The 26,649-nt window shown below is 39.3% G+C and overlaps 1 protein-coding gene across 1 annotated transcript in view; it reads right to left on the bottom strand.

Annotated features, from left to right (window-relative positions):
• The window catches only part of LOC150091155 (uncharacterized), a 1,391,089-nt gene that overhangs the window by 348,768 nt on the left and 1,015,672 nt on the right, over nt 1-26,649 (bottom strand). The window contains exon 29 of the mRNA XM_090374518.1: nt 17,726-17,911. Within this exon, the coding sequence (XP_090230644.1) occupies nt 17,726-17,911 (186 nt within the window). The remainder of the gene's footprint in view (nt 1-17,725; nt 17,912-26,649) is intronic.

Here is a 26,649-nt window from a genome sequence, read left to right as displayed (position 1 = left end):
ATGTAAAATTAAATTAAAATATATACAGATTTTGAACAATATTTTTGTAAATAATATACAATTACATACACAAGAGATAAAGAAAAATCGTTAAATGTTTAATGTAAAATTAAATTAAATTATATACAGATTTTGCACAATATTTTTGTAAATAATATACATACAATTGTGCTATGCATATTATGACTTTATCTTAAGAAAAATGCATACAGTAATCACTTATTTTCTTCTGCACCTTCTTCCGGCTGATAATTTTGTTTTCAAAATTTGTTTGGAGTGAAGAAACCATCGAAAGTCCTTCAGTATCTTCTTCAGTGGCGAAAAACATTTTTAAAAGATTGATTTGTATGAGCACTTCTTCTATTTTCATCGGTGGTTCGTCGTTAATATGTTCTTCGACAGAATGACCTCCTTCCATTTCTTCATCCTCATGAGGAACTTCTTGAAAAATAACGATGATAATGTCGTTGATATCTAGAGCACCATCTTCTGTAGTGAGGTTTGAGTCTTTGTAGCCAGGGTCACTTGTAGCGGAAGTATCGTACATTATCAATAGATGTTGAAGTTCTTGTTCTTCTTGGTGCTCCACATTGCTGTTCACAACTTTAATTTTTGCGTTTGAGAAGCCAGACTTTACAAAACAGTTCACGACAGTTTGTTTTCTAATTGCGTTTACTGAAGAGGAAATCCATTGAATCGCATCTAGGATGCTGATGTTCTTTGCAAGGTCACTCCACATGTTACATCGTTCATGTTTGCAATGAGAGATGTCTTAAAACACGTTTTCTGTAGTGAAGTTTAAAATTTTTTATTATCCCTTAATCCAAGGGCTGACACTCTGCAGATGTGTTTGGTGGCAGAAAAATGATTTGAATGTTGGACAATTCAATGTGCTGGTGAGATCCAGCATTATCCATGAAAAGAATAATTTTTCTGTTTTGACGAATCATGTTTTGGTTAAAGTGACTTATCCATTCGCTCATGATATCTCGTGTCATCCACGCTTTTTTATTAGACTTCCAGTCAACATTCAAAAGATTCAACTTTATGCCCTTGAAACAACGAGGATTTTGTGGTTTTCCTATAACAAGAGGTTGTTCAAAGTCTCCCAGCATATTTGTACATAATAGTACAGTCAAGCGTTCTTTGAAATTTTTCCGCCCTGGAACTTTTCGTTTTTTAGACTCATTGTTTTTTCAGGAAGAGCTTTAAAAAATAACCCTGTTTCGTCACAGTTGTAAATATCCTTAGCTTCAAAATCACGACATAAATCTTCCAATTTGATGGTCCACTCTGTTACAACCCCAGTATCAACAGATCCACCTTCACCACTTACGGTTTTCTGAGAAATTTTATGCCGAGTTTTGAACTTGTCTAGCCATCCCACAGAAGCTTTGAACTCATTTACTCCCATAGATTTCGCAATCTCCAAAGCCTTTTCCCTAATAATAGGCCCATTAATGGGAATTTTTTTAGCATGTGCGCGACAAATTTGAAGTCCAACAGTTTTCGGGAATGATTTTTGAACCTGATCATTTCCGTGTTGTCAAAATTGTTTGAGCAGTTCATTTTTTTTCTTTAGGATGTCGCTTACCTGCGTCTTCCCGATTTTGAATTTCGCAGCGAGATTGTGAACACTATTTTTTTGCCAATCATACGCATTAATGAGTTCGACTTTATCTTTTAAAGTTAAATGTTTATGAGAAGACATTGTGCACTTCACACGACACTGAACAAAACTGAAACTGAAAAGACGAAAGGCCGACCATATTCTCCCCCCCCTGCACACACCGAATTCATCAGAAGTTTTACACGTGCCTTAAAATTCTTGAAAAAGGGTTTAGAACTGCGACATAAACCTCGATAAAATTCAGAGAATCGGAAATAGAAAATAAACACACGACTGAGGCAATACGTGGAAGAAATGTTCCTAGAAAAAGGGCCATGAGCTCACCCGCTGTCCATTATGGGGAGATCAAATTAAGTGCTAATCTAAATGAAACAGTGCAGATTGCCTGTCCGCGTCCGTTACAGAGAATGTCCACTAGACAGAAGCTGCAAACACATTAAAACCAATGGAGGTGAGTTGGGGAATTTGAAAATGTCCGTTGCAGAGAGATGTCCGTTAACAAGAGGTGTCCGTTAGGAGAAGTTTCACTGTAGATGAAAAGCATGCACAGACTATCCAAAGCTAATAATATTGCATTAAATCAACATTTAATCTATGAATTTCTTTTTTCCTTACAAATTGTATATATATATAAAATAAACGATAATAGTTGCTGGATTTCTAATTGTCTGATTTTAGTGAAATTTTGGATGGCTCTACAAATCTATCTATGGAAACCAAATATAAAATTTCATAAAAATCCATCCACTGGGTGTCCCTCTATTACACGCAGATGGACAAACATTAAGACAACAGACACTTGTGCATATATGCTAAACACCTAAAACCAGTTGCTGTTAAAAATGAAATGTTCAAGTCTCTGAGACAAAATCTAAAAAATATTAAAGTAAAGCAGATAACAATGATCTACAATAACTTGATCATCACTGAAATCAAACAGTAAAAAATCAGATGAAATCCTGCACCACGATAACAGAAATAGGATTTGCACCAGAAACTCCAGGAAAACCACCTCCAAAAGTCATCCCTGAACAGTTGTTTGAGGGCCTTTATGACAAAAATATAGAGGAAAATGGTATTGTATTCCAAGAGGCTCAAAGTCAAATATAAATCAGTATAAGATCCCCCCCCCCCGCAAAAAAAACTAGATATGAATGTATGCCAAAAATGGGAAGGATGCTAACAGCAAAGGACAGAACTTACACTGAATGGACACATCATACAGATGCAAAAGAATTTGTATGACTGCCTTTTGCTCCAACAAGAAAATAACTTAGTATTAGTATTAGCAATGGCCACATGGTGCAAGGAAACCTATGGCTTATGCTTCCCAGTAAAAAAAAAAGATAAATAAATAAAATAACAAGAAAATTTTATAAAATAAATAATTAATAAAAGAAAAAGAAATAGACAACCTATGCATTTCCCTCCACCCGTAGGAAACTATCCAGCTGAGCTTTGAATTTCCCCAAACTGTCAGCCTCTACCACCCCATGTAGTAACTTATTCCAGTAATTTATAACTCGCTAGCTAAAATACACTGCGAGGACAGAATTCATGGGATACCTGGTTCCTGGGCAATGCGACACTGTCACCCCTCAAGCAGTGGACGAACCTGCTGCTTGGAAGTCATATAGGTACACTGCATTACTGCATTCATGTAGATGGTAATTTGATGTCAGTATGATTTGATTTTGATTTTGTGGCACAAAAACAGCAAGGTTATAGTGCACCAGGAAAAGGTTAAAATATAAAAAGATAAGACTGGTAACTTGTAAAAAGGTTACTTCGTCGAAAAGTGCACATATATATATATATATATATATGTGTGTGGACATATCAATAAATAAAATCAGAACAATGAAAAAAGCAATATGAGATAAATTTCATATAAGTGTATATATATTAATCAATTTTAAAAATTTAAAAACTGCTGGCACATTCTCATTGTCATTTAAAATCTGACTGAGTGTATATGACTCAGTCAGATGGGTAAAAGCAGTAAAATGAGAATTTCTAAAACTGGTACAATCGCATAAAATATGTTCAATGGATAAAATGGTGTCTCATTGCTCGCACATAGGAGGGTCATCAGGCCTCAGCAAAAAGGAGTTGTCACATGACAGTGTCCTATACAGAGCTGAGCAAGATGTCAGTAGGGATAAACATCGTGAGATAACAGACTTTGAAAGAGGGATGATAGTGGGTGTTCAATTCATGGGTCACTCTATCATGGAGGTCGTATACTCCTGTTTCCAGTTATTTTAAGTGGATGGGAGGGTGCGTATCTGGTGGAAACCGCATGAAGCTAGGCACCCATCATCTCAAAAGGGGACTGTTCAGGCAGATGGACGGTCAGTAATGGTCTGGAGTGAGTTCAACTGGTACACATTGGGACCTCTGGTACATCTAGATGGATCTCCGAACAATCCAGGTTATGTGTCCATCCTTGCAAACCATCTGCATTCCTTCATAGTCATTGTGCACCCACAGGGTAATGGACTCTGCCAGCAGGAAAATGCTCGCCCCACAGAGCCATGGTGAGTAGAATGTGGTTCGAAGAGCATTCTACAGATTTTACTACCATGGAATGGCCTCCCTGTTCACTGGACACAAACCCTGTGGAGCATCTTTAGGATGATGTGGAAAGCTCCATTCAAGCTTTGGATCCTTCACCAAGGAATAGACAGAATTATGCACAGCAGTGCAGCAAGCATGGATGGAAATACCTGTGGAATGCTTTCGTGAACTAGTGGACTCAAAGCCTTGCCATGTGACTGCCCCTATCCGGACAAAATGGTACCTACCTAATAATGGGCCTATCCATTATTAGATAGGTATTTCATGATTTCTGTCCACTCAGTGTAAAAATTCCTGCAATCCAGTCTAAGCATCTCCCCCGTAACTTGAATTTATGGTTCCTAGTTCTAGAATCATTTATAACCATGAAAATTTCATCTTTGTTCATTTTACTTATGCCTCTCAGAGCCTTAAACACCTCAATCAAGTCTCCTCTAAGGTGCCTGGTTTCCAAGCTCTTCAACACACATCTTTGAAGTCTTTCCTCATATGGATGCCCTTTTGCCAATCTCATTAGGAGAGTTACCCTTCTTTGGACCCTTTCAAGAAGTTTAATGGTCTTTCTTTAGGTGTGCATATTTGAACACAGCATTCCATGTGTCTCCTAACAATAGCCTTATATTATGGGATTATGACATCCTAATCTCTACTAGCAAATGTTCGATAAAACATCGATAGGACACAAAGGGCCTTCCTTGCATCTTGTCTACAATGCTCGGAGAACTTCACGTCTGACTGTATTGTGATACCCAAGTCCCTTTCCTCCACTACTTTCTAATTCAACTCCACCAAGTATATAAATTATTTTGTGGTTACTGTTTCCGCAAGGGTTGTTGTTGTTGTGGGGGTTTGATGGTGCATAAGCTGCTTTGGCTATAACGTGCCTATTCATTTATTGCATAAATAGATGAGAAATTCTCGTAATGTCAGAAAAGGCTGAGGTCAGAAATGATTAAAAACTCCGATTTGCTTCAGAAAGATGAAAAATTCAGAAACATTTGCATTGTCAACAATGAGATTCTCTAAAATTATTGATTTCTGGAGCCGGGTTGAATTTCTGTCTTGTTTATTTTTATTTATTTATTATTTTTTTTTTTTTTTGGTAGTTGTTGGCGCATCGGCTTCTGTGGCCATAATGCACCTCCCAAGGTTTTTGCAGTACTTTAATCCAAGCCCGAGGCGGGATTCAAACCCGCGACCTTTGGGTTGCCAGGCAGGCATTTTATCCGCCTGGCTAGCCCGGTCGGCCTGTCTTGTTTATAGTATGGGAATTCAATGAGAATGTGTTTAACAGTCAGATTTAAAGAACAATGTGAACTCTGTGGTGGATCATCTCCTCCTGTGGGCAAATGAAGGTGGCTCAAATGTGTATGACCTACTCTTGCTCTTGAAAGGACTACTTCCTTTCATCTTGATGTACGACACTGGAACGCCAAATTTTTGGATCCTGTTTAAACTGAAAGAGTTTATTATTTGTTAGAAAGTGCCAGAGTGCTGTCTATTCTGTTAGGCATGCAGCATGAATTATTTGTGGATATTCTGATGCTGGAACAGGGATATTTGTTAAATGTCAGGTAGTTGGATTTTTTTTGCAGCTTTATCAGCCAGTTTATTACCAAAAATCTTGGAATGTGCTGGAATCCAACAGAAAGTGACCAGTTGGTGGCATTTCTCAATTTGCAGTAATAAGCTTCTATTTTCATCTATAACAGGTTGAACTTTTCTTGAGGAGTTACATAATGCCATGATTGAGCTGAAGGAATCACTGTAAATAAAAAAATTTAATGAACAGTCAGAACACAGATTTTCTAAGGCTAGTTTAATTGCATATAATTCTGCTGAGAACATATTGAATTCAGGTGGAAGGGATGCTGAAATAGTGGTATGTAGAAACACTGACTGCTGCAATGTTTGAATTAGATTTAGAGCTATCTGTATAAATTGGAGAAAAATAAATATATTTACGAATGTGAACTGCATGAAGTCGTTTTAGATTTGATGCTTGTAGAATATTTTTTCCCCATTGGCAGAGGTAAGTGTCACATGTTGGTAGAGGAGGAGCAGTCTGTGGTGGATGAGTGCAAGTTACTTCCTGTTGTACAGAATGAATGGAAACATTCCAAACTTGCATCAGTTCAAGAAGATGAAGACCAGCTGGTTTTACTATGCTAGGTTTATTTCTGTAGAGGTTTCCTAACGGTGGATTGAATAGGTAAGACTGAATGGGATGCGAGGCACAACTTTGTATTTTGACAGCATATTTCAGTAACAATGTTTTCCTACATAATGTTAGTGGAGTGCATGAGCATCAATGCAGAGGCTAAGTGCTGCCAATGTTCCAAATACACCAAGTGTAATCCTGAAGACACTGTGTTGAACTAGATCAAGCCAGTGCAATGCACTTTCTCTGGCAGAATCATAGACAGGAGTACCATAATCAAGACAGGATCTGATTAATGCTCTGTATAACCACAGCAGGGAGGTACTATGCACCCCATGTTAGGGCATATAAAGTTCTGAGTATATTTAACTTTTTTATACAGGAAGTACGTACAGTTTTAATATGGTCTAAGAAATTTAATTTGTTGTCAAGGGATCTGACAGCAAATTAATCGTAGAAATCTGATGTTAGTAGCAACTTGGATGGAGACAAAGTGCAAAGTGTGTTAGTTGTCTCACGGCACCAGGGGTTTCCCCCATCTCCGCATTGTGTACTCTGTTCGTGTAGTACAGAACTCTGTGAAGGCCAGAGATTTAAAAAGTGTGTGGGGAGTGGAAGGATGTGTAGTGCTGTGTACCATTATTCTTCTGACCATTTAGCCATTGTGCCCCTGTTGTACCCACATTGTACCCACAGTTACTGCACTTGACCCGGGGAGGCAGGTCAGGTATCCAGTAGATTTTTGTACTCTGGCAGGCTCTGCCACCTAGTTTCCAAAGATTTATGTGGCAAAGGCCTATGTGAAAAAAAATAAAATAAATAAAAAAAATATATAGAAGGGGGTTAACGCTAGAACATAAAAGGCCAAGAGTAATATGTAAGCATGGTTTAAATTTGGGCATAATTAATTGATAAGTTGTGTGGGGTGTACACTGCGAGTTAGACAGAGCAGGGAGAGTTGAAGGGCGGTGGGAAAGACAGAGTAATGGGGACGATAGAGAAGGCAACCCCAGAAGTTAGTGAGGCAGGCCCAGGCCTCAACAGGCAGAACAAGGGTGTGGCAGGGGGTGGAGACAGGACCCAATCTCCTCCTCCCCCAGCCGGGGAGGAGAGTAAAAGAAAACCAGGCTAGAGTGCTCGGTTTGATCGCCAATGTGGCTTGTGGCAGAAAAGCTGCTGGTGTCTCCAGTGTCTGGGTTTTGGAGTCTTCAGTGGGATCAGGTACTGGTTGATCTTGCCTGGAGATTCAGTTGCAGATATCAGCTCGATGGAACTTGGATGAAGGAAGTGAATTTCAGTTAAACTGAGCTTCGATGAGGTCAGCGGTTGACGCTACTGGAGAGGGTGCCCAGAATCTGTCTCAAGTTATTGCTCTTGGTGGTTTAGGCTCCTTAATGTTCTTTGTCTGCTGAAGACATCCTGTGCAAAAGTGGTGAAGTATTTATAATTGTCATGGGTATGAATTAATATATGTTCTTGGTCCTTTGGCAAATTAATAATCTTTGTGATCAGAATAGATCTCAAGTCTTTATAGTCAGGACAGTCATACATTATATGGTGCCAAGATTCGTCAGTGCTACAGTGGCAGTGTGGATTATCTGTGATGCCCAGAGACGTTAATTTTTCTTGTATCAACCCGTGGCCAGTTAGGAGGTACGTTATGTACAGGCCAGGGGAAAACCAGATTGGGGCTTTTGGAAATGTGAATGTTACTTCAGGGATGAATTTCTTTGTAATTGCTTCCTTAGTGGATGTTGTCCATCTGTCTTGCCAGGCTTTCTGCAGGTGAGCAAGAAGGTGCCTTTACTCTGTCTTGTGATTGATTGCTGGGTTGGTGGTGAATCCAGTGGTGGTAGTGGAGATTCCTATGGACAGATGATACAACATGCCACATTTAATTATTTCAAGATCTAGAGGAAGGACTCCAGCGAGGACTTGGAGAGCAGGAGTGCTCACCGTGCAGCAGGTTCTGGTGATGGTAAGTAGCACTGTTCTTTGAATGGTGGCTAATTTCTTCTGATTTGTGACAATAGTTGCCCGATGATACCAGACGCCTGCAGCATATGAGATGGCTGGAATAAAGACTGCTTTGTAAAACAGGGCTGGGTTCCTCGGTTTAGACCCCAGTCCCTGCGGGTGACCCTTGCCACCAATTCTGTGTAATTTATCTTTTGGATATACTGTAGGTGTGGGAGGAAGGACAGTTTTGAGTCCAGGATTACACCAAGGTGCTTAAGCTGGGTGTAGCGCTTGATTGTTGTGGCATTGATCTTAATCTGCAGTAGTCTGGTTGAGCTTAGGTTCTCTTTCAGGAGGATGCTGGAGGTTTTCTCAGCTAAGATTGTCAGGTTGTGCTGGGTAGCCCACTCCTGGAGGAGCCAGAGTGCTTGGTTAGCATGAATTTCAAGCTGGGCTCTTGAGCTGGCAGGCACGGAAAGGATCAAATCGTCTGCATAGGCTTGGGACTTAACGTGCCCAAGGTCTTGATTTAGGAACTCATCCAGGACCATGTTCCAGAAAGTTGCTCCTAGGACCAAGCCCTGTGGATCTGATCACCCTGGAGTAGGGAGTCTCTACACTGACAAATCTGTCACATAGATAGCTTTTAATGCAGGAGTAGAGATTTTGAGGAATCTGTGCTTGCCTGAGCTTGCCAAGGACATTCAGCCACCACAGTGAGTCAAATGCCCTGGCGAAGTCGACTGCAATTACAAGGAAGTATTTTTCACGTGTGGATTGAGCAGATGTCATCAGGTTATTTAGTGCGTCTACTGTCGAGCGCCCCTAACGGAATCCATACTGGTTGTTGGCCTGTAGATTTCTGTTTGTATAATACTTGTATATTCTGAAGAAGATTAGTCTCTCAAGGAGTTTGCTGAGAACAGTTAGGAGGGCGATTGGTCTGTATGATGTTGGCTGTTGTGGCTGGAGACATTGGAAATTTCATGTTCAGGATCCGAATGAAGTTTCTGTTGTCTACAAAAATGGATGCAATAGTTTTCTGTTGCGAGAGTCGATAGCTGTCAAGGCTGGCATATTGCTGTATTTTATTAAGTGATATCTGAAGCTGTTGTTCAATAGATCTGATGTTTTGGGAATGGCAGGAGATGGAAAGGTCATCCACATAAAGGTAGGTCTCAACTGTATTTGGAAGCTGATTAATGTTTAGTGATAGAATCTATTCTGAGAGCAAAAAGAGTGGCACTCAGTACCAATCCCTGTGGAACACCTTCCTGAATGAAAGTTGCAGACAGGGCATGCTGGTATTGAACTGGGAATGATCTAGTATGTAGAAAATTCTGAATAAATATGGAAAGGTTGCCACATAAACCAAGAGAGTAAAGATCACCATGCCATGCTGCCATTTTAGCATTAGCATTAGTAGAGGCATTTGATGCAAGAAAGCAAGCTTATGCAGCATCAGCCAAAAAAAAAAAACCCACTTCCACTTCACCCCTCTGTTTGTTCAAAATACCTGTCCAGCTGAGCCTTAAACTTATTTAGGCTATCAACTTCCACGACAAGGGATGGAAGTCTGTTCCACCAACCAACCACTCGCTGGCTAAAGGCAAATTTCCGCACATCTATCCTACATCTGTCTTTCTTCAATTTGAATTTATGCCCTCTCAGGTGATCATTAGCATTAGCATTAGTAGAGGCATTTGATGCAAGAAAGCAAGCTTATGCAGCATCAGCCAAAAAAAAAAAAAAACCCACTTCCACTTCACCCCTCTGTTCGTTCAAAATACCTGTCCAGCTGAGCCTTAAACTTATTTAGGCTATCAACCTCCACGACAAGGGCTGGAAGTCTGTTCCACCAACCAACCACCCACTGGCTAAAGGCAAATTTCCTCACGTCTATCCTACATCTGTCTTTCCTCAATTTGAATTTATGCCCTCTCAGGTGATTATTCTGAGCTAGAGGAAGAATCCCATCAGCATTGAGCATGCTCAAACCATTCAAGGCTTTATACACCTCTATCAGATCACCTCGCTGGTGCCTAGTCTCCAGACACTGTAATTTGCAAAACTTAAGCCTTTCTTCGTAAGAGCACCCCTTTGTTCCATTCACTAATCTTGTTGCCCTTCTCTGTACTCGTTCCAGCAGCTCTACATTCTTCTTGAAATGAGGCCTCCAGACCTGTATACAGTACTCTAGGTGTGGCCTGACCATTGCCTTATACAAGGGATTAATCACCTCCTTATCCCTGCTGGAAAAATTCCTGTATATCATTGACAATACTCCATGAGCTACTCTTGCAGCCCATCTGCACTGCTCAGAGAACATATCTGCCTGCACAACCACCGCCAAGTCCCTTTCATTCTCTACCACTATCAGTGTAGTACCACAGAGTTGATACGTTGCTCTGGGGTTGCTGTTTCCCATGTGTAGTACTTTACATTTGTCAATGTTAAACTTCATTTGCCACCTCTAAGCCCATCTGCTCAACCTTTCCAGATCCTGTTGCAGCAGCATAGTGTCAGTAGTGTCCTTGACAACCCCGTCAACCTTTGTATCGTCTGCAAACTTGGACATTAAGCTTGATATACCATCATCAATATCATTTATAAATACAGAAAACAATAATGGACCCAACACTGAGCCCTGAGGGACTCCACTAATAACATTAGTCCACGATGAGTAGTGTCCATTGATTACCACTCTCTGTCTTCTCCCCCTCAACCACCACCCCTTTATCCATAGCAGCAATTTGCCTCCAATGTCACACTGCTCCAATTTGTGTAGCAGTCTTCCATGTGCAGCAGTATCAAAAGCCTTTCTAAGATTCAAATATATAATATCAGAGCTATTCCCTGCATCCAGTTCTTTTGTGACTGCATCATAGTATCCAATCAAATTGGCTAGGCAAGACTTCTCCTTAACAAAACCATGCTGTGTCCGAGCTATAACTGAAGTCTTGTCTAAATGATCCTGCAGTGCTTCTTTAACTAGTGGCTCCATTAATTTTCCTGGAACAGAAGTTAAGCTCACAGGTCTATAATTACTTGTGTCAGCCATTATTCTGAGCGAGAGGAAGAATCCCATCAGCATTGAGCATGTTCAAACCATTCAAGGCTTTATACACCTCTATCAGATCACCTCGCTGGTGCCTAGTCTCCAGACACTGTAATTTGCAAAACTTAAGCCTTTCTTTGTAAGAGCACCCCTTTGTTCCATTCACTAATCTGGCATCAAACATCTTCTGTATATCTATTGAAACCGTTACTAAATATTTTTCTTTCACAAAGGCATTACAAATGGCAAATTCAGCCTTAACCATGAGATCTAAGCATGACCTGTTTTTTCGAAATCCACGTTGACTATGACTCCTTAGCTGTTCTGACTCAATGATCCAGACAAGTCTACTGTGGACAATTTTTTCAAGGATTTTGCAAAGGCAGCTTGAGAGAGATATAGCTATGGGGGATGGAAGGATCTTTTCCAGGTTTTAGGAAAGCCTAAACTATAGAATTATGTCAAGAAGCTGGATAAACATTTTCTAAAAAAATATGGTTGTAAATGAGCAGAAGGAAGCAGAAAGCTTTGTCATCAATATGTTGCAGCATGACATAATAGATCCCATCTGGTCCAGCAGCACCATTGTGGGCTGTTCTAATGGCATGCAAAAGTTCAGAATATTGAAGTGGTTTGTTATATGGTAGAATGAGCGTAGTTTGGAAGTTAAATGAATGCTGCTCTGAACTATTTTTAATTTGCTGGAAAGATGTAGTATAAGATGATGCTGCTGAGATTTCAGCAAAAGTATTGTACAAAGCATTAGCTATATCCAAAGAAACCAGACAGATCTCGCCCATTCCAGGAAAGGATTGAAAAAGGTATGGTTGGAAACTTACAGAAAGAAAATTTTTTTCTGAATTACTTTGCTGCCAGTATTTCTGTTAATGCTGGATGCAAAATGGGTCAAGGATTCTTTATTGGCTTGCTTTTGTATAAAATGTACTTTTGCCTTTGACTTTTTATAATTTATCAGATTGGCTGTGTTTGGATACTGCCGAAACAAATTCCAGGCTTTATTTTTTGCTTTTTTTTTTTTGCTTTTGTGCATTCCTCATTCTACCAATAATTATAATGCTTTTGGCCTGGGAGATTTGATAATGGTATTGTCTTTGGCCACATTTAGGAGATGTAATCTGATGTAACCTGTCACGTTATCACAGCCAATAATAATAGGCTGGAGATGAATTTTTTTCTCATCAAAAGAGATTGATGACTGAAATTTTGCCCAGTTCACTCGGACAAATTTCCATTTCCTGAAGGGTTGAGCTAGAGGAGTCTGTGCTATCAATACCTTGCATACGATTGGGAAGTGATCACTACCCATAGGATCATTAATGACACCAGTCTATGGTTGGGACCAGTACTGGAGAACAAATGGAGCAATCTATTATGTTGCAACGAAAGCCTCTGCAGTTCCATTGTAAAATTTAGGCATTATTAGGTGACTTGGCTTATGACGTTCCAATTTTGGTTTATCTTTTTTTGGAGAAACTGGCCGACCAGTATCCATTTCTTCATTCAGGACTCAACCTTGACCACAGTGTCCATGATTGAGTCCTGAATATTTTTCATTACATTTGAGTTTTTACCATGAGATATGGTAGCTATCATTGGAAGAGATGCCACTGGTATTGTCAGGTATTATCAGAAAGGATATTTCTAGCCCAATCAGAAATTGATTTATTAGTGGGAACTGTTATATCAGTTTGAGTGGAGACTGTTTGATACTTTTTTTACAGCATTGGCATAGGTCATATAATTTTGTTATAGTAGGTGCAACTAGTTTTCTCGCTTCTTGGTAACTGACTTTGTTCTCAACTTTATATTTTACTATTTTATTCTCAGTTTTCCATTTTTCATATGTCTTGGAATATGCAGGATGGTAACCTTTGCAATTTGGGCAGGTCATTTTTGTAGCTGTACAGTCACTTTGTATGTGACCCACAATTGGGGCAGACAGGAACTCCTCTGCATACAGTTTGTGAGTGGCCATACTTTTGGCATTTATAATATCTTAACGGGTTGGGATTGTAGCGATGAAGGCAGAAAAGTAAATAATCTGCTTTTACAGAGGATCCCATCACCACCAAAATACGGATGATGCGGAAAGGTCAGGGAATGACCAACGCATATCCCGGAGCAATATGGCCTTAGTTGCTAATGCTCCTAAAAACAAAATAACTAACAAAAATAACTAACTAACTAACAGAGGAGAGTAAGCTGGATGTATTGAAGGTGAGAATAATATTACTGGTAGGTGTAAATTGATTATCTTTTTTAATCATTATTCATGTTGTTTTAATTACATGTTTTCCCTGCAGTCCTTGGATTATTTCTTCCTCCATGACAGTTAATAGGTCAAACTGGATGTGACCCCTTAGATAAATTTAGGGTTACGTGAGGAGATATTTTTACTGGAATGTCAGCAAAGCTTGTAAGCTGTAACAGCTTCTTGGAATATCTGTGGTTTGTGGTTTCTACTAGTAGGTCTCCCGATCCCAGTCTCTTAACTGTCTTGGGAGATCCTGCAATACTCTCCAGATGTTTCTGTATAACAAAGGGAGACAATTTACTCATAGGCTAACTAGCATTAGTAGAGGCATACAATGCAAGAAAGCAAGCTTATGAAGCATCAACCAAAAAAACAAAAAAACCTTCCATTTCACCCCTCCATTCGTTCCAAATGCCTGTCCAGCTCAGCCTTAAATTTATTTAGGCTATTAGCTTCCACAACAAAAGATGGAAGCTTGTTCCACCAATCAACTACCCGCTGGTTAAAGGCAAATTTCCGCACATCTATTCTATCACTATCTTTCTCAATTTTAAACTGTGCCCCCCTCAGGTTCTTAGTCTGAGCAAGAGGAAGAATCCCATCAGCATTCAGCTTGATCAATCCATTTTAGGCCTTATACACCTCAATCAGATCACTTCACAGGAGCCTACTCTCCAGGTGCTGCAATTTGCAGAACATAAGCCTTTCTTGGTAAGCACACCCCTTTGTTCCTCTCACCAATCTTGTTGCCCTTCTTTGTATTCATTCTACATCCTTCCTAAAATGAAGCCTACAAACCTGTTCACAGTACTCTAGGTGTGGCCTGACCATTGCCTTGTATAATGGGATAATCACCTCCCTGTCACTGCTAGCAAAATTCCTATATATCATTCACAAGACTCCATGACCTGCTCTGGAAGCCCATATATGAAGTTCGCTGAGCTTCCAGGGCAGCTCAGCGAACTTCATATTTGACTGCACAATTACCCCTAGGTCTTTTTCACTTTCCACTTCCCTAAGTGTAGTATCACATAGTTGACACGTTTCTCTTCAGGAACTGCTACGCATATGCAGTACTTCGCATTTGTCAATGTTAAACTTCAGTTGCCACTTTTCAGCCCATTTTTCCCAACTTATCTAGATCCAACTGGATCTAGATAAGTTGGGAAAATGGTTGGTTAACAACACTGACAACCTTTGTATCATCTGCAAACTTGGACATTAAACCTGATATACCTTCATCAATAATATCCTTGATAAATATACAAAACAACAATGAGCCCAACATCGAACCCTGGGGAACTCCACTAATAACATTTGTCCTCGAAGAGCAGTGTCCATTGATTACCACTCTCTGTCGTCTCCCACTCAACCATTCCTTTATCCATTGTAGCAACTTACCCTTAATGACATACCTCTCCAATTTGTACAGCAGTCTTCCACGTGCAACAGTATCAAAAGCTTTCCTGAAATTCAAGTATATGATATCAAAATTATTTTTGGCATTCAGTTCCTTTGTGACCACATCATAGTATCCAATCAAATTGGTCAGAAAAGACCTCCCTTTAATAAACCCATGCTGTGTCTTAACTATTACTGCAGTCTTTAGAGATGCAATGCTTCTTTAACCAGTGATTCCATTATTTCCCTGGAACACAAGTTAAATTAACAGGTCTGTAGTTACTTGTGTCACCTTTTGAACCCCCTTTGTGAATTGGTGATACATTTGCACACCTCCAGTCCATGGGGACCTCCCCTGAGTCAGGAAGCGCTCATAATTATGTCTAAGGGTTTGCTTGCTTACTTCCTTCCTTTGCTGCCTCCTTTAATATAACTGGATTGATCCTGTTCACCCCAGGTGCCTTTCTTATGTTTGACTTCAACAATTTCTCCTCCACTTTGCTCTCAATTATGGCAAAGTTATTAATATACAAAACTATAACTCAGAAAAACAAATTCAAGGTTGCTTCATCCTACCAGTCTTTTGTCTGAGAAATGTAGAAAGTTAAAAATAACTTTAATTTCCTTGGAAGAGCACTGTATAAATCACAAATATATTGCTTGGCCTCAAAATAAGCTTGGCACCTGGAGCCTTTCCCAGGTGTAAGTTATTACACCTGGGAAAGGCCCCACTTACACTTTGCTGGATTATAGCATAGTTGCCATTTTTCTGACCATACCTGAAGTCTATCTATATTACTCTGAAGAATCTCTGCTTGGCAGTGATCATTAACTACTCTTACATTCATTAACAATCTTTACATTATCTGCAAATTTAGACACCATGCCCTCTATCCCTTCATCGATGTCCTTTATGAAAATAAAAACAAAGGTGATCCTAACACCAATTATCGGGGAACCCCCCAGTGATCAAAGCAACCTGAGGAATAACCATTTATCATAACCCTTTTCCTCCTGCTATCCATCTAAGGATATTCCCTGTGATTGTAACCTGATCCAGCTTATAAAGTAACCACTCATGCGGGACTGAGTCAAATGCTTTGCTGAAATCCAAATAAACAAGGTCGAAATTATTCCCTAAATCCAGTTCATGAGTGATTCTGCCAAAATAGCTAACCAGATTTGTGAAATTCTAACTACTGCTACCTCTCTTTCATCATCCACCATAGAATTCTGTGATTATTCCCTGATACTGGTTCCTGTACTGTCAGCCCTAGTATGTCATCTGGTTCGTGGGGGAAGAGGATCATGAGGTGTAAAATATTCTTTTACCTAGTACTTTCCCTGACATGCTGGTACAAATAAAAATCAAATAGTCCAATTAAAAATTTTGTCCCCCATGTGGAGCAAAGGTTTGTTGGCGCAAAAGTTATGGCTGGCTAATATCAGCAGCATAACTGTATTTTTGTACTAATTGTAAAATCAAAATAGAAAAATGTTCAGGTACCAGCAGGCTCTAGAGCAGGTGAAATCAAGACTCAATTATGAATAGTAAAACAAAATAATGTTAGATTTTGCTGAATCTAACACTGATCTACATTATTTTAACCTCACTAAACTGCTTTTATGACCTCTGAATATGATGACATAGATCAGAAAACCAGACTCACTGTGTGCTCCCTGACTTCTCTATGAATAAAAATAAATATGATCACAGATCTGTTCTTTGGTGGACTAACAAAAGCAATCAAAGCAGAAATTAACAGAGCCAAAATTTTTTGCCTCTGTTAATTTCTGGAATATTTCCTCTTCTGTCACATTCAGCAGGTCCCATTCAGATATGACCCATTTCAATGTATCCACATAGAATGAAAAAGTAACTTTGATGGGCATTTCTGATAAAGGCTGTAAGTTTAAGTAGTGATTCAGGGTGCTTGTGGGTAGCAGTTTCTATGTGATCCCCCTGTTCACAGTCATTTAACGATTTTGGGTGAACCAGCATTTTGAACAGTTTTTGGATCAAGAAAGGAGCAAATTCCTTTTAATACTCATCTGTTCTTATTCTTTGGAGTGAGATATGTTATGTTTGGTGTCAGGTGAGCTACTAGGCTGATGCAATGGATAGTTATCAATGCCTATGTTTGCTCCTTTCAGCCTTCGAAGAGTTGATTTCTTCTCCCACATTACTGATTCTGCCATGCAAAAGCAGGAGCAATGCCAACTGACGGACAACTGGATGTTAAGATCAATGGGGTGAGTAGCAATAATAAAAAAGGTAAATGGTAGTTTTCCTTTCTGGTGTCTTTCTTACTAATACAAGAGTAAAGAGATACTTAGAGAAAAATAATTAACAATCAAACACAAAAAAGTATTTAAATAACAGGAGATCCACATCACACTATAAGCTGAATGGCCATGGAAATGCTTTTAGCATATACTTTTACATATGAAATTCTTGGCATATAATCTTGCGTATGAAATTCATTTTCTTCTCAAGTGCCTGTATATCACCATAAGTCACAAATAAAATATTAAAGCCTACTAATTATACTTTACAAGGGCATGGATTTTCATTTTAAGATACGTGTATTCACTATGCCTTAAGTCAATTGAAATGAATTCAAGTTTATGAAGGATGATTAAGTGTCATATAAAATTTACCTGGCATTCCCATATCTCCCATTAGTCCTTTTATTCCTGATCGACCAGGTGGACCAGCATAACCTGAAGGTCCAAAATCACCCTTCTGACCAGTCTCTGCACTGAAAGAAAATCCTGGGTCTCCAGATATTCCTTTAATTCCTGGCAAACCTGGCCTACCTGGCCTACCTGGCTCACCTGGAAAACCTACAACAGATAGTTGGTATAAATTTTCTAACTTAGAAAGATATGAACACAGAAAGGAAATTATTTCACTTAACAGCAGCTTCTCATGTGTACATGCACACAGCAAATTAAACAACAATTAAAAACAAATTAAAAGAGGAAATTTTATGTTACAATTTCATGTTAATCTTGAATTTTTCCTATCAGAAAAATTCAAGATTAAGAAAACTTCAAAAATTCAAAGTTTTCCTGTTTTAATGAACATGACCTAATAAATGTTCCCATGGAACATCTCCCTGCCACCTTCTGGATGTAGGTGGGTTTGTTAACATTTATAGGTTTCACTGTTTTTCTTGCCTCCTGATAAGATATGTTCAGCTCTGCCTTAAGTCGCTGAATTTCTTTTTCTTCTTTCCACCTCTGGCATACCCTTTAAATATGCAGGGTGCTCTCCTTTGCAGTTAATGCATGATGGTTTTTCAGTTGAACATAATGTTGTTTTGTGGTCCTTTGCATCACATTGTGCGCATGCAAGGGCACCATGACAAGCCATCTGTGAGTGTCCGTATTTTTGCACTTAAAGCATCGTAAGAGATTTGGTGAGTACGGATGCACTGGACAGTTAACATATATCCAGCTTTGATCTCATTAGGAGACGTAGGTGAATTGAATGTTAGGATGATGTTTCTTGTAGGTATGAGTTTCCCATCCCTACCCATGAATATTCGTTTCGCAGCTGTCACTTCTTGGGGTTGCAATTCAGAACAGATTTACTCTTCCATCACATCTCATTGGGCAATGACACCACGGGATTAATTAAATGTCTTATGGGGGCTAACTGTGATAGGCATTCCCCCAATAGATGTGGCTCAGAGGAGCTGTTCTGAGTGTCTGTCACTTCTGGTCTCTACAAGGATGTTTCCCGACTGAAGTCGTTTTACTGATTTTGGATTACCTGCCAACTCTTCCAAACCCTTCTGGATAAAGAAGGGTGACATTTTCCCTAAAGGCTTCTCACTTGTAGAGTGCATAATCAGGAAACAGGGTGTTGGACATGATATGGTTTCAATTTTTTGTCTTTTTGCTGAAGTGACATCAGCAGGATCAAGATCTAAATTTTTGGATAGGGACAGCGTTGCAGCACCAGAAGAGAGAATTTTATCAGGATTCATATAGTTTTGTAGTGGTTCAGTGCCTAGGCTCCCCACCCACCACGGAGCCCAAAGGGATACCCACTACCCGACATGCAATAAATGCACTCGGGAGTGGGACGCCAGGGCTACCAAGACACCATACCCGCTTGGGCTTGGGCGTTGGATCCCAGTGATATTAATCTGGAGGCCCAGCAGCATCACTGGGAGGTCCCCTCACCATGTATAGGTGCCCACATTGAGGGTGTGTGTGTGTGTGTGTGTGTGTGTGTGTGTGTGTGTGTGTGTGTGTGTGTGTGTGTGTGTGTGTGTGTGTGTGTGTGTGTGTGTGTGTGTGCACGCACGTGTGCATAGCAGTATAAGTAGAAAGAAACTATTTCAGGTAATATAGAAAGAAAAGTGGATGAATGATACAGTTTCAAAAGAAACATGGGACACGGGAATTACATCAATAAGTGCAAGGCAGATTAAGAAGAAAGCAAAATAAAGTGTGCTGTATTTCAAAGGCATTATCAAAAGGGTGCAGTGTTCAACACATGCCTAGAAAAATGCTAGAAAAGCAGGAAGGATGAAATGAAAAGAAAACATAAGAGTATACAATAATAAGAAAAACACAATAATTACTTCTAATGCAAAAAGTACACATAATTTATAAGTAATAATTAAATCGTATAAATCAAATATAAATTCATAGTCACACATTATTAATGTACAAGAAGGATTAAGATATAAGAAAGAAGGCCAAGAAACAGAGATGAAAGATCTAAATGATAGGAGTGTATTGAACCAATTATCTTTAATACTACAAAGAATTAAAAGGAATAAATTAACAGGACCAACAGGGACTACAATTATCTATATCTATCTATCTGGGACACAGTCATATACCTCCATATTGATGTAACCAATATAAAGAGTGAAAGCTGATTAGCCAATGTCAATGTCTAATTAATATAATTTTATTATTAGTACTGGCAAATGATGAAGGAAACCAAGCTTATACAGAATCAGCAGAGAGAGAGAGAGAGAGAGAAAGAAGAAAAAGAAAAACTTTTTCCAGATCGCCTGTCCATCTGCTCTAAAAGTTAGTCTATTTCATCCTAGAATTCATTCAAATTACCCACCAAAAAAAAAAATCAGATGGGAGTTCATTCCAACAAACATCCTTAATTTCAATTTATGTCCTTGCATGTGCAATCTGAGCAAGAGGAAGAAACCCATCAGCATTCAGTTTACTCAAGCCATTCAAAGCCTTAAACACCCCAATCAGATGTCCTTGCAGGTTTCTGTTCCCAGGTACTGAAATTTATTGAACTGATGCCGTTTATTATCTTCTTATCCCAACTGGCAAAATGCACAAATATCATTGACAAAAACTAGGGATAATTGATGAATTGTCCTGGTAGCCTGTCTCAACTGCTCACAGAACTTCATATCTTTGTCATTCTTCATTACACTAAATCTGGTATGAAGAATCTTGCATTAGAAGAATCATATGAAGAATCTTGCATTTGTCAATATTAAACTTCAAATTCCATATCTCAGCACATTTGCCTGATTTTGAGCATTAGAATTAGTAGTAGCAAGTATCATATCCATGTGTTGCAAGAAAGGAAGTTTATACAGAATCAACAAAAAAAAAAAAAAAAACCTTCCCATTTCACCAATCCATTTGCTCCAAATTTTGTTCAGTTTTTCCTTGAATTTATTTAAGTAATCAACTTCCACAAAAACAGATGGAAGCTTGTTCCTACAATCAAATACCCACAGGCTAAAAGCAAATTTCCACACATCTCTTCTGCAACTGTCCCGCCTCAATTTGAATTCATGCCCCCTCAATTGTACAAAAAATTAAAAGGTTTCAATCCGATCAGTGTTGAGCTTGATCAATCCATTCAACGTCTTAAACACCTCAATCAGATCACAGCGCAGGTACCTAGTCTCAGACGCTGCAAATTGCAGAATTGAAACATTTCATGGTAAGAGTACCCCTTTGTTACCCTAACCAATTTTGTTGCCCTTCACTGCACTCATATCAGCAACTCTATATCCTTCCTAACATGATGCTTCCATACTGTATGCAGTAATCAATATGTGGCAAAACCATTTCTTTATACAATGGGATAATCACCTGCGTATCACTGGAAGCAAAATTTCTGTATATCACTGACAAAAATCGCATGACTTGCTCTGACAACCAAGCTGCACTGCTCAGAAAACTTCATATGTGACTACACAAATACCCTTAGGTCTTTTTCATTTTCCACTACCCTGAGTGTAGTATCACACAGTTGGTACATTACTCTGTGGTTACTGCTACCGATATGCAGTACTTTTCATTTTTAAATATTAAACTCCAGTTTCCACTTCTCAGCCCATCTGCCCAACTTTTCTAGATTCTAGGAGTCTGCTGACGAGGCTAATGGGAGCCAGATGTGTTCAAAGCCGCTAAGTGGATTTTCTTATTTATTGATTTGAAATTATTGTTTTTCTAAAACTTTTGATTTAAATTTAGTAGTTTAGCATTATTTTGTGTTTTTCTGATTAATCTGGTGTATTTATTCTTTACTCGGCCTTGTAATTGCATAAAAGTATAGGTAAGGGTATCATATCCATGTGTTACGAGTTGCACTCCCCTAAACGAGAAGTTTTTTGCCATATTTAGACGCTTTATTGACAAATTGATACATCAAATTATTTTCTATAAGTAACTTATAGACCTAGTCAGGAATGTTAGTTTATTCTGGATTGAGACAGTGAGATTTGGAAGTTAATTAATACTTAAGTGTCCGTAGTTTTACCGTTCGTAACTTGCAACATTGTTATACGATACGTGATATCCCGAACTAGATAGCGTTAGTATAGTATAGTATATATAGTATATAATATAATATTGTCAATTAATCAGCAAAATCTACTAATCTTGTTAAACTTGGTTGTCAATTAAATTGTACTTTTAACTAAATACACATAACGACTTAGATTACAAATGAAACAGAATTAATTAATACATAACTTGATATGGAAGATATATAAACAGAACTCGTAGATAATATTTGATACTGAAAAATATATATAGTGTTATAACTGTGTTGGGATACAAGTTTAGGGTTATAATTTTTGTACTGAAATTGAAATTAAATCGAAATCATGGCTCAGACCAGAGCAGGAAAGCAAAAGGCTCAAGCTAATGGGAGTGCTGTGGCTCAGAGGAGAACTGAGGGGGGCAGATTCTCTCTGAATCACAGCCTTTTAAAATGCATTGCTTGCATGATGTTTGTGCAGCAATCGGGTATGGGACATGATATTGCCATGGGGAATGTCTTTGTGTGTGCACGATGCAAGGAGTGTAACGAAATCAGGCGACAACTCAGCATTGTTATGAGCCTATATGAGAGCTTGAAGGACAGGGTTGATGCCCTAGAAGGATCTAAATTGAGGGGCCCATCAAGCTCTCAGCTGCCCACATCAAGGCCAGAGCTTGCCCTTTGTCATCACGCAACACAGCGGCAACCCCAAGGCAGAATGTGCTGGTCCCACAGGAACTAGTAGTTGTTGGTGATCCTACTGTCAGGGAAACAGGGAACATGGTATGGAAAAAGGATAGGTGGAACACAACCAGGGCATGTCTGCCAGGGGCAAAGATTGATGATGTTGTAGAGCGGATACCATCTTTTAAGGGCACAAAAGGTGATATAGTTGTACACGTTGGCACTAATGATATGAAGAGTAGGAGACCGGCAGAATTACTTAACAAGTACAGGTCACTGTTGAAAAAAAGCTGTGAATTAGGGTTGAATTTGAAAGTGTCTGCAATTCTGCCCAGACACGATAGGAGGGAGTATATATAATGAGAGCCTTGTCGATCAATTCGGCCCTGGAAAGATTGTGCAAGGCTCAAGGGGTAGAATTTTTATCAGCCTGGTCTGTACTTGTTAACAGAAGGGACTGCTTCTACAGGGATGGGATACACTTAAATAGAAAGGATGCAAGAATATTTGCTGATGCTGTCGAGGCAGTGTTAGGTGGGTCGGAAAACTGCTAAATTGGGGGGGATACAAGGACTAATAGATTAACAGTAGCCACTGGCAGAGGTGAAAGTGATTCTTGCACTGCTTCTATTGGATTGAGCAGAAGCCTGGAAAACAAGATGCAGGATATTTCAGAGACTGCTGGGAGTCATTGCAGTAGAAGTAAACACATGGGTTGTGTTAGGGTAGCTAAGAAAAAGAACAGGTGCATGTATACTTGTGTGTACTCCAATGCTAGGAGTTTGGTAAATAAATTTGAGGAATTTGAGGTATTGCTCAAAGCATCAAATGCGGATATTGTTGGGATATCAGAGACGTGGTGTCACACAGATATAAGTAATGCAGAACTGGAATTTGGGAAGTACATCGTCTACAGAAAGGAGACAGGATAGGAAGGGAGGAGGGGTTATGCTATTAGTTAAGAAACACATAAAATCTAAGGAAGTGAAGCCAGTCGACATTGCTGGACAGTGCAGTGTCGAGTCAGTTTGGTGTGATATAAGCACTGGGAGATCAAAATTGAGAGCAGGAGTGTGCTATAGGCCTAATAACTCTGATGAGTATAATAAGAAACTGTACAGGGAAATAGAGTGGGCCAGTAAATCAGAGAGTCTTATAATGGGGGAATTTAATTTCCCAGATATTGACTGGAATTTGTGGGTTGGTCACACACACACTACCGAGGCTTTTGTGGATTTATTGGATGATTGTTTTCTACATCAGCATGTTCGGGAGGCAACTAGAGGGAGTAATACTCTTGATTTGATTATCAGTAGTGATTCTTCATGCATTAAGAATGTGCAGATAGAGGACCACTAGGTGGCAGTGATCACAGTGTGCTGAAGTGGGATTTACTCAAAGGGGTAACTACCATCAGGGGTTAAGGGAAGGGTTATTGCTTTCGTAAAGGCGACTACAATGGTCTCAGACAGTATTTAAATTAAATACAGTGGGACCAACTGATGATGTTCTCAACAGCAAATTTAAAATGGGAAGCATTCAAAGAACTTATCTGGGAAGCTACTAGGCTTTACATACCAACTAAGAAATTGTTCAAGGTTTAGGCCTAAATGAATGTCAGATGAACTAATGAGACATATGGTAGAGAATAAAAATACTTGGGATACATATAAATTAACACATGACACAGAAGCCTATGATAGATATAAGTTGATCTGTAACCAAGTTACAAAGGAGGTTAGGCAGGCGTTGGCAGATTACGAGAAATCTTTGGCAAGGGATGCAAAGAAAAACAGCAAAGAGTTCTTTACTTGTGTAAATTCTAGAAGGAAGGGGAGGAATCAGATTGTTCCACTTGATATCGATGGTTCAACTGTTGATGATCCTGCTCAGGTAGCTAACAAACTAAATGAATATTTTGCATCAACATTCACACGTGAGGAGTTATTCAGTGAGGGCAATGCCAGGGGTGTATTCAACTCGGGCAGAAAGCTAGATAACCTTGTAATAACTGAGAGTAAAATGGAGAAGAAATTGTTGAAGATAAACACAAGAAAGGCACCTGGGGTGGATGGGATCTATCCAGTTATATTAAAGGAGGCAGCAAAGGAAGTAAGCAAACCCTTAGCCATAATTATGAGAGCTTCCTTGGACTCAGCGGAGGTACCCATAGACCGGAGATGTGCAAATGTGACCCCAATTCACAAAGGAGGATCAAAGGCTGACACAAGTAATTATAGACCTGCGAGTTTAACTTTTGTTAAACTCACAGAAGGGGACATAAATTCAAATTAAGAAAGGACAGATGCAGAATAGATGTGCGGAAATTTGCTTTTAGCCAGTGGGTGGTTAATTGCTGGAACAAACTTCCATCTGTCATTGTGAAAGTTTGTAGGTTGAATAAATTTAAGGAGAAACTGGACAAGCATTTGGAGGGAATGGTGTGATTTTTTTTTTTTTTTGGCTGATGCTGCATAAGCTCATACACTTGCTTTCTTGCATCATATGCCACTACTACTACAAGTAATTATAGACCTGTGAGTTTAACTTCTGTTCCAGGAAAATTAATAGAGGCACTGGTTAAAGAAGCACTGCAGGATCATCTAGACAAGACTTCAGTTATAGCTCGGACACAGCATGGTTTTGTTAAGGGGAAGTCTTGCTTGACCAATTTGATTGGATACTATGATGCAGTCACAAAAGAACTGGATGCAGGGAATATCTTTGATATTATATACTTGGATCTTAGAAAGGCTTTTGATACTGTTGCACATGGAAGACTGCTGCGCAAATTGGAGCAGTGTGGCATTATAGGCAAATTGCTGCTATGGATAAAGGGGGTGGTTGAGGGGGAGAAGACAGAGAGTGGTAATCAATGGACACTGGTCATCGTGGACTAATGTTATCAGTGGAGTCCCTCAGGGTTCAATGTTGGGTCCATTATTGTTTTCTGTATTTATAAATAATATGGATGTTAGTATATCAATCTTAATGTCCAAGTTTGCAGACAATACAAAAGTTGGCAGTGTTGTTAAGGACACTACTGATGCTATGCTGCTGCAACAGGATCTGGAAAGGTTGAGCAGATGGGCTGAGAAGTGGCAAATGAATTTAACATTGACAAATGTAAAGTACTACATATGGGTAACAGCAACGTATAAATTCTGTGGTACTACACTGACAGTGGTAGAGAATGAAAAGGACCTGGGGTAATTGTTCATGCAGATATGAAGTTCTCTAAGCAGTGCAGATGGGCTGCAAGAGTAGCTCATGGTGTCTTATCAATGATATACAGGAATTTTTCTAGCAGGAATAAGGAGATGATTATTCCCTTGTATAAGGCAAAGGTCAGGCCACACCTTGAGTACTGTATACAGGTCTGTAGGCCTCATTTCAAGAAGGATGTAGAGCTGCTGGAACGAGTACAGAGAAGGGCAACAAGGTTAGTGAATGGAACAAAGGGTTGCTCTTATGAAGAAAGGTTTAAATTTTGCAAATTACAGTGTCTGGAGACTAGGCACCAGCGAGGTTATCTGATAGAAGTGTATAAAGCCTTGAATGGTTTGAGCATGCTCAATGCTGATGGGATTCGGCCTCTTGCTCAGAATAATCACCTGAGAGGGCATAAATTCAAATTGAGGAAAGACAGATATAGGATAGAGATACCCGGAAATTTGCCTTTAACCAGCGGGTAGTTGGTTGGTGGAACAGACTTCCATCCCTTGTTGTGGAAGTTGATAGCCTGTCAGCTGGACAGGTATTTCGAACGAACGGAGAGGTTAAGTGGAAGGTTTTTTTTTTTTTTTTTTTGGCTGATGCTGCATAAGCTTGCTTTCTTGCATCATATGCCTCTACTAATGCTAATGCTTAAAACGTGAACCAAGCAACATCAAATTGAAAACAATTTCAACCATGCCATGAAAGCTGCTATAACATTTTCTTCATTGATGCTTTCTACATGAGTTGATCCTCCAGCTGAATCTTACTGAAATTTTAATTCCTAGGTGTCACTAGTTCCTAAACATGTTGTCCTAAGGTGAGCTGTTTCATTCGTCGATCATTAAATTACAGCAAGGTGGTTCGTTGTGCCATGGGTGACAGCAGGTGAAGCAGTTCC

This window comes from Mastigoproctus giganteus, chromosome 1, assembly GCF_048544385.1.
Source record: "Mastigoproctus giganteus isolate SK-2022 chromosome 1, ASM4854438v1, whole genome shotgun sequence".
NCBI classification, from domain to species: Eukaryota; Metazoa; Arthropoda; class Arachnida; order Uropygi; family Thelyphonidae; genus Mastigoproctus; species Mastigoproctus giganteus.
Note: the sequence above shows the minus strand (reverse complement) of the source record. Positions and strands in the feature narration are given on the sequence as shown.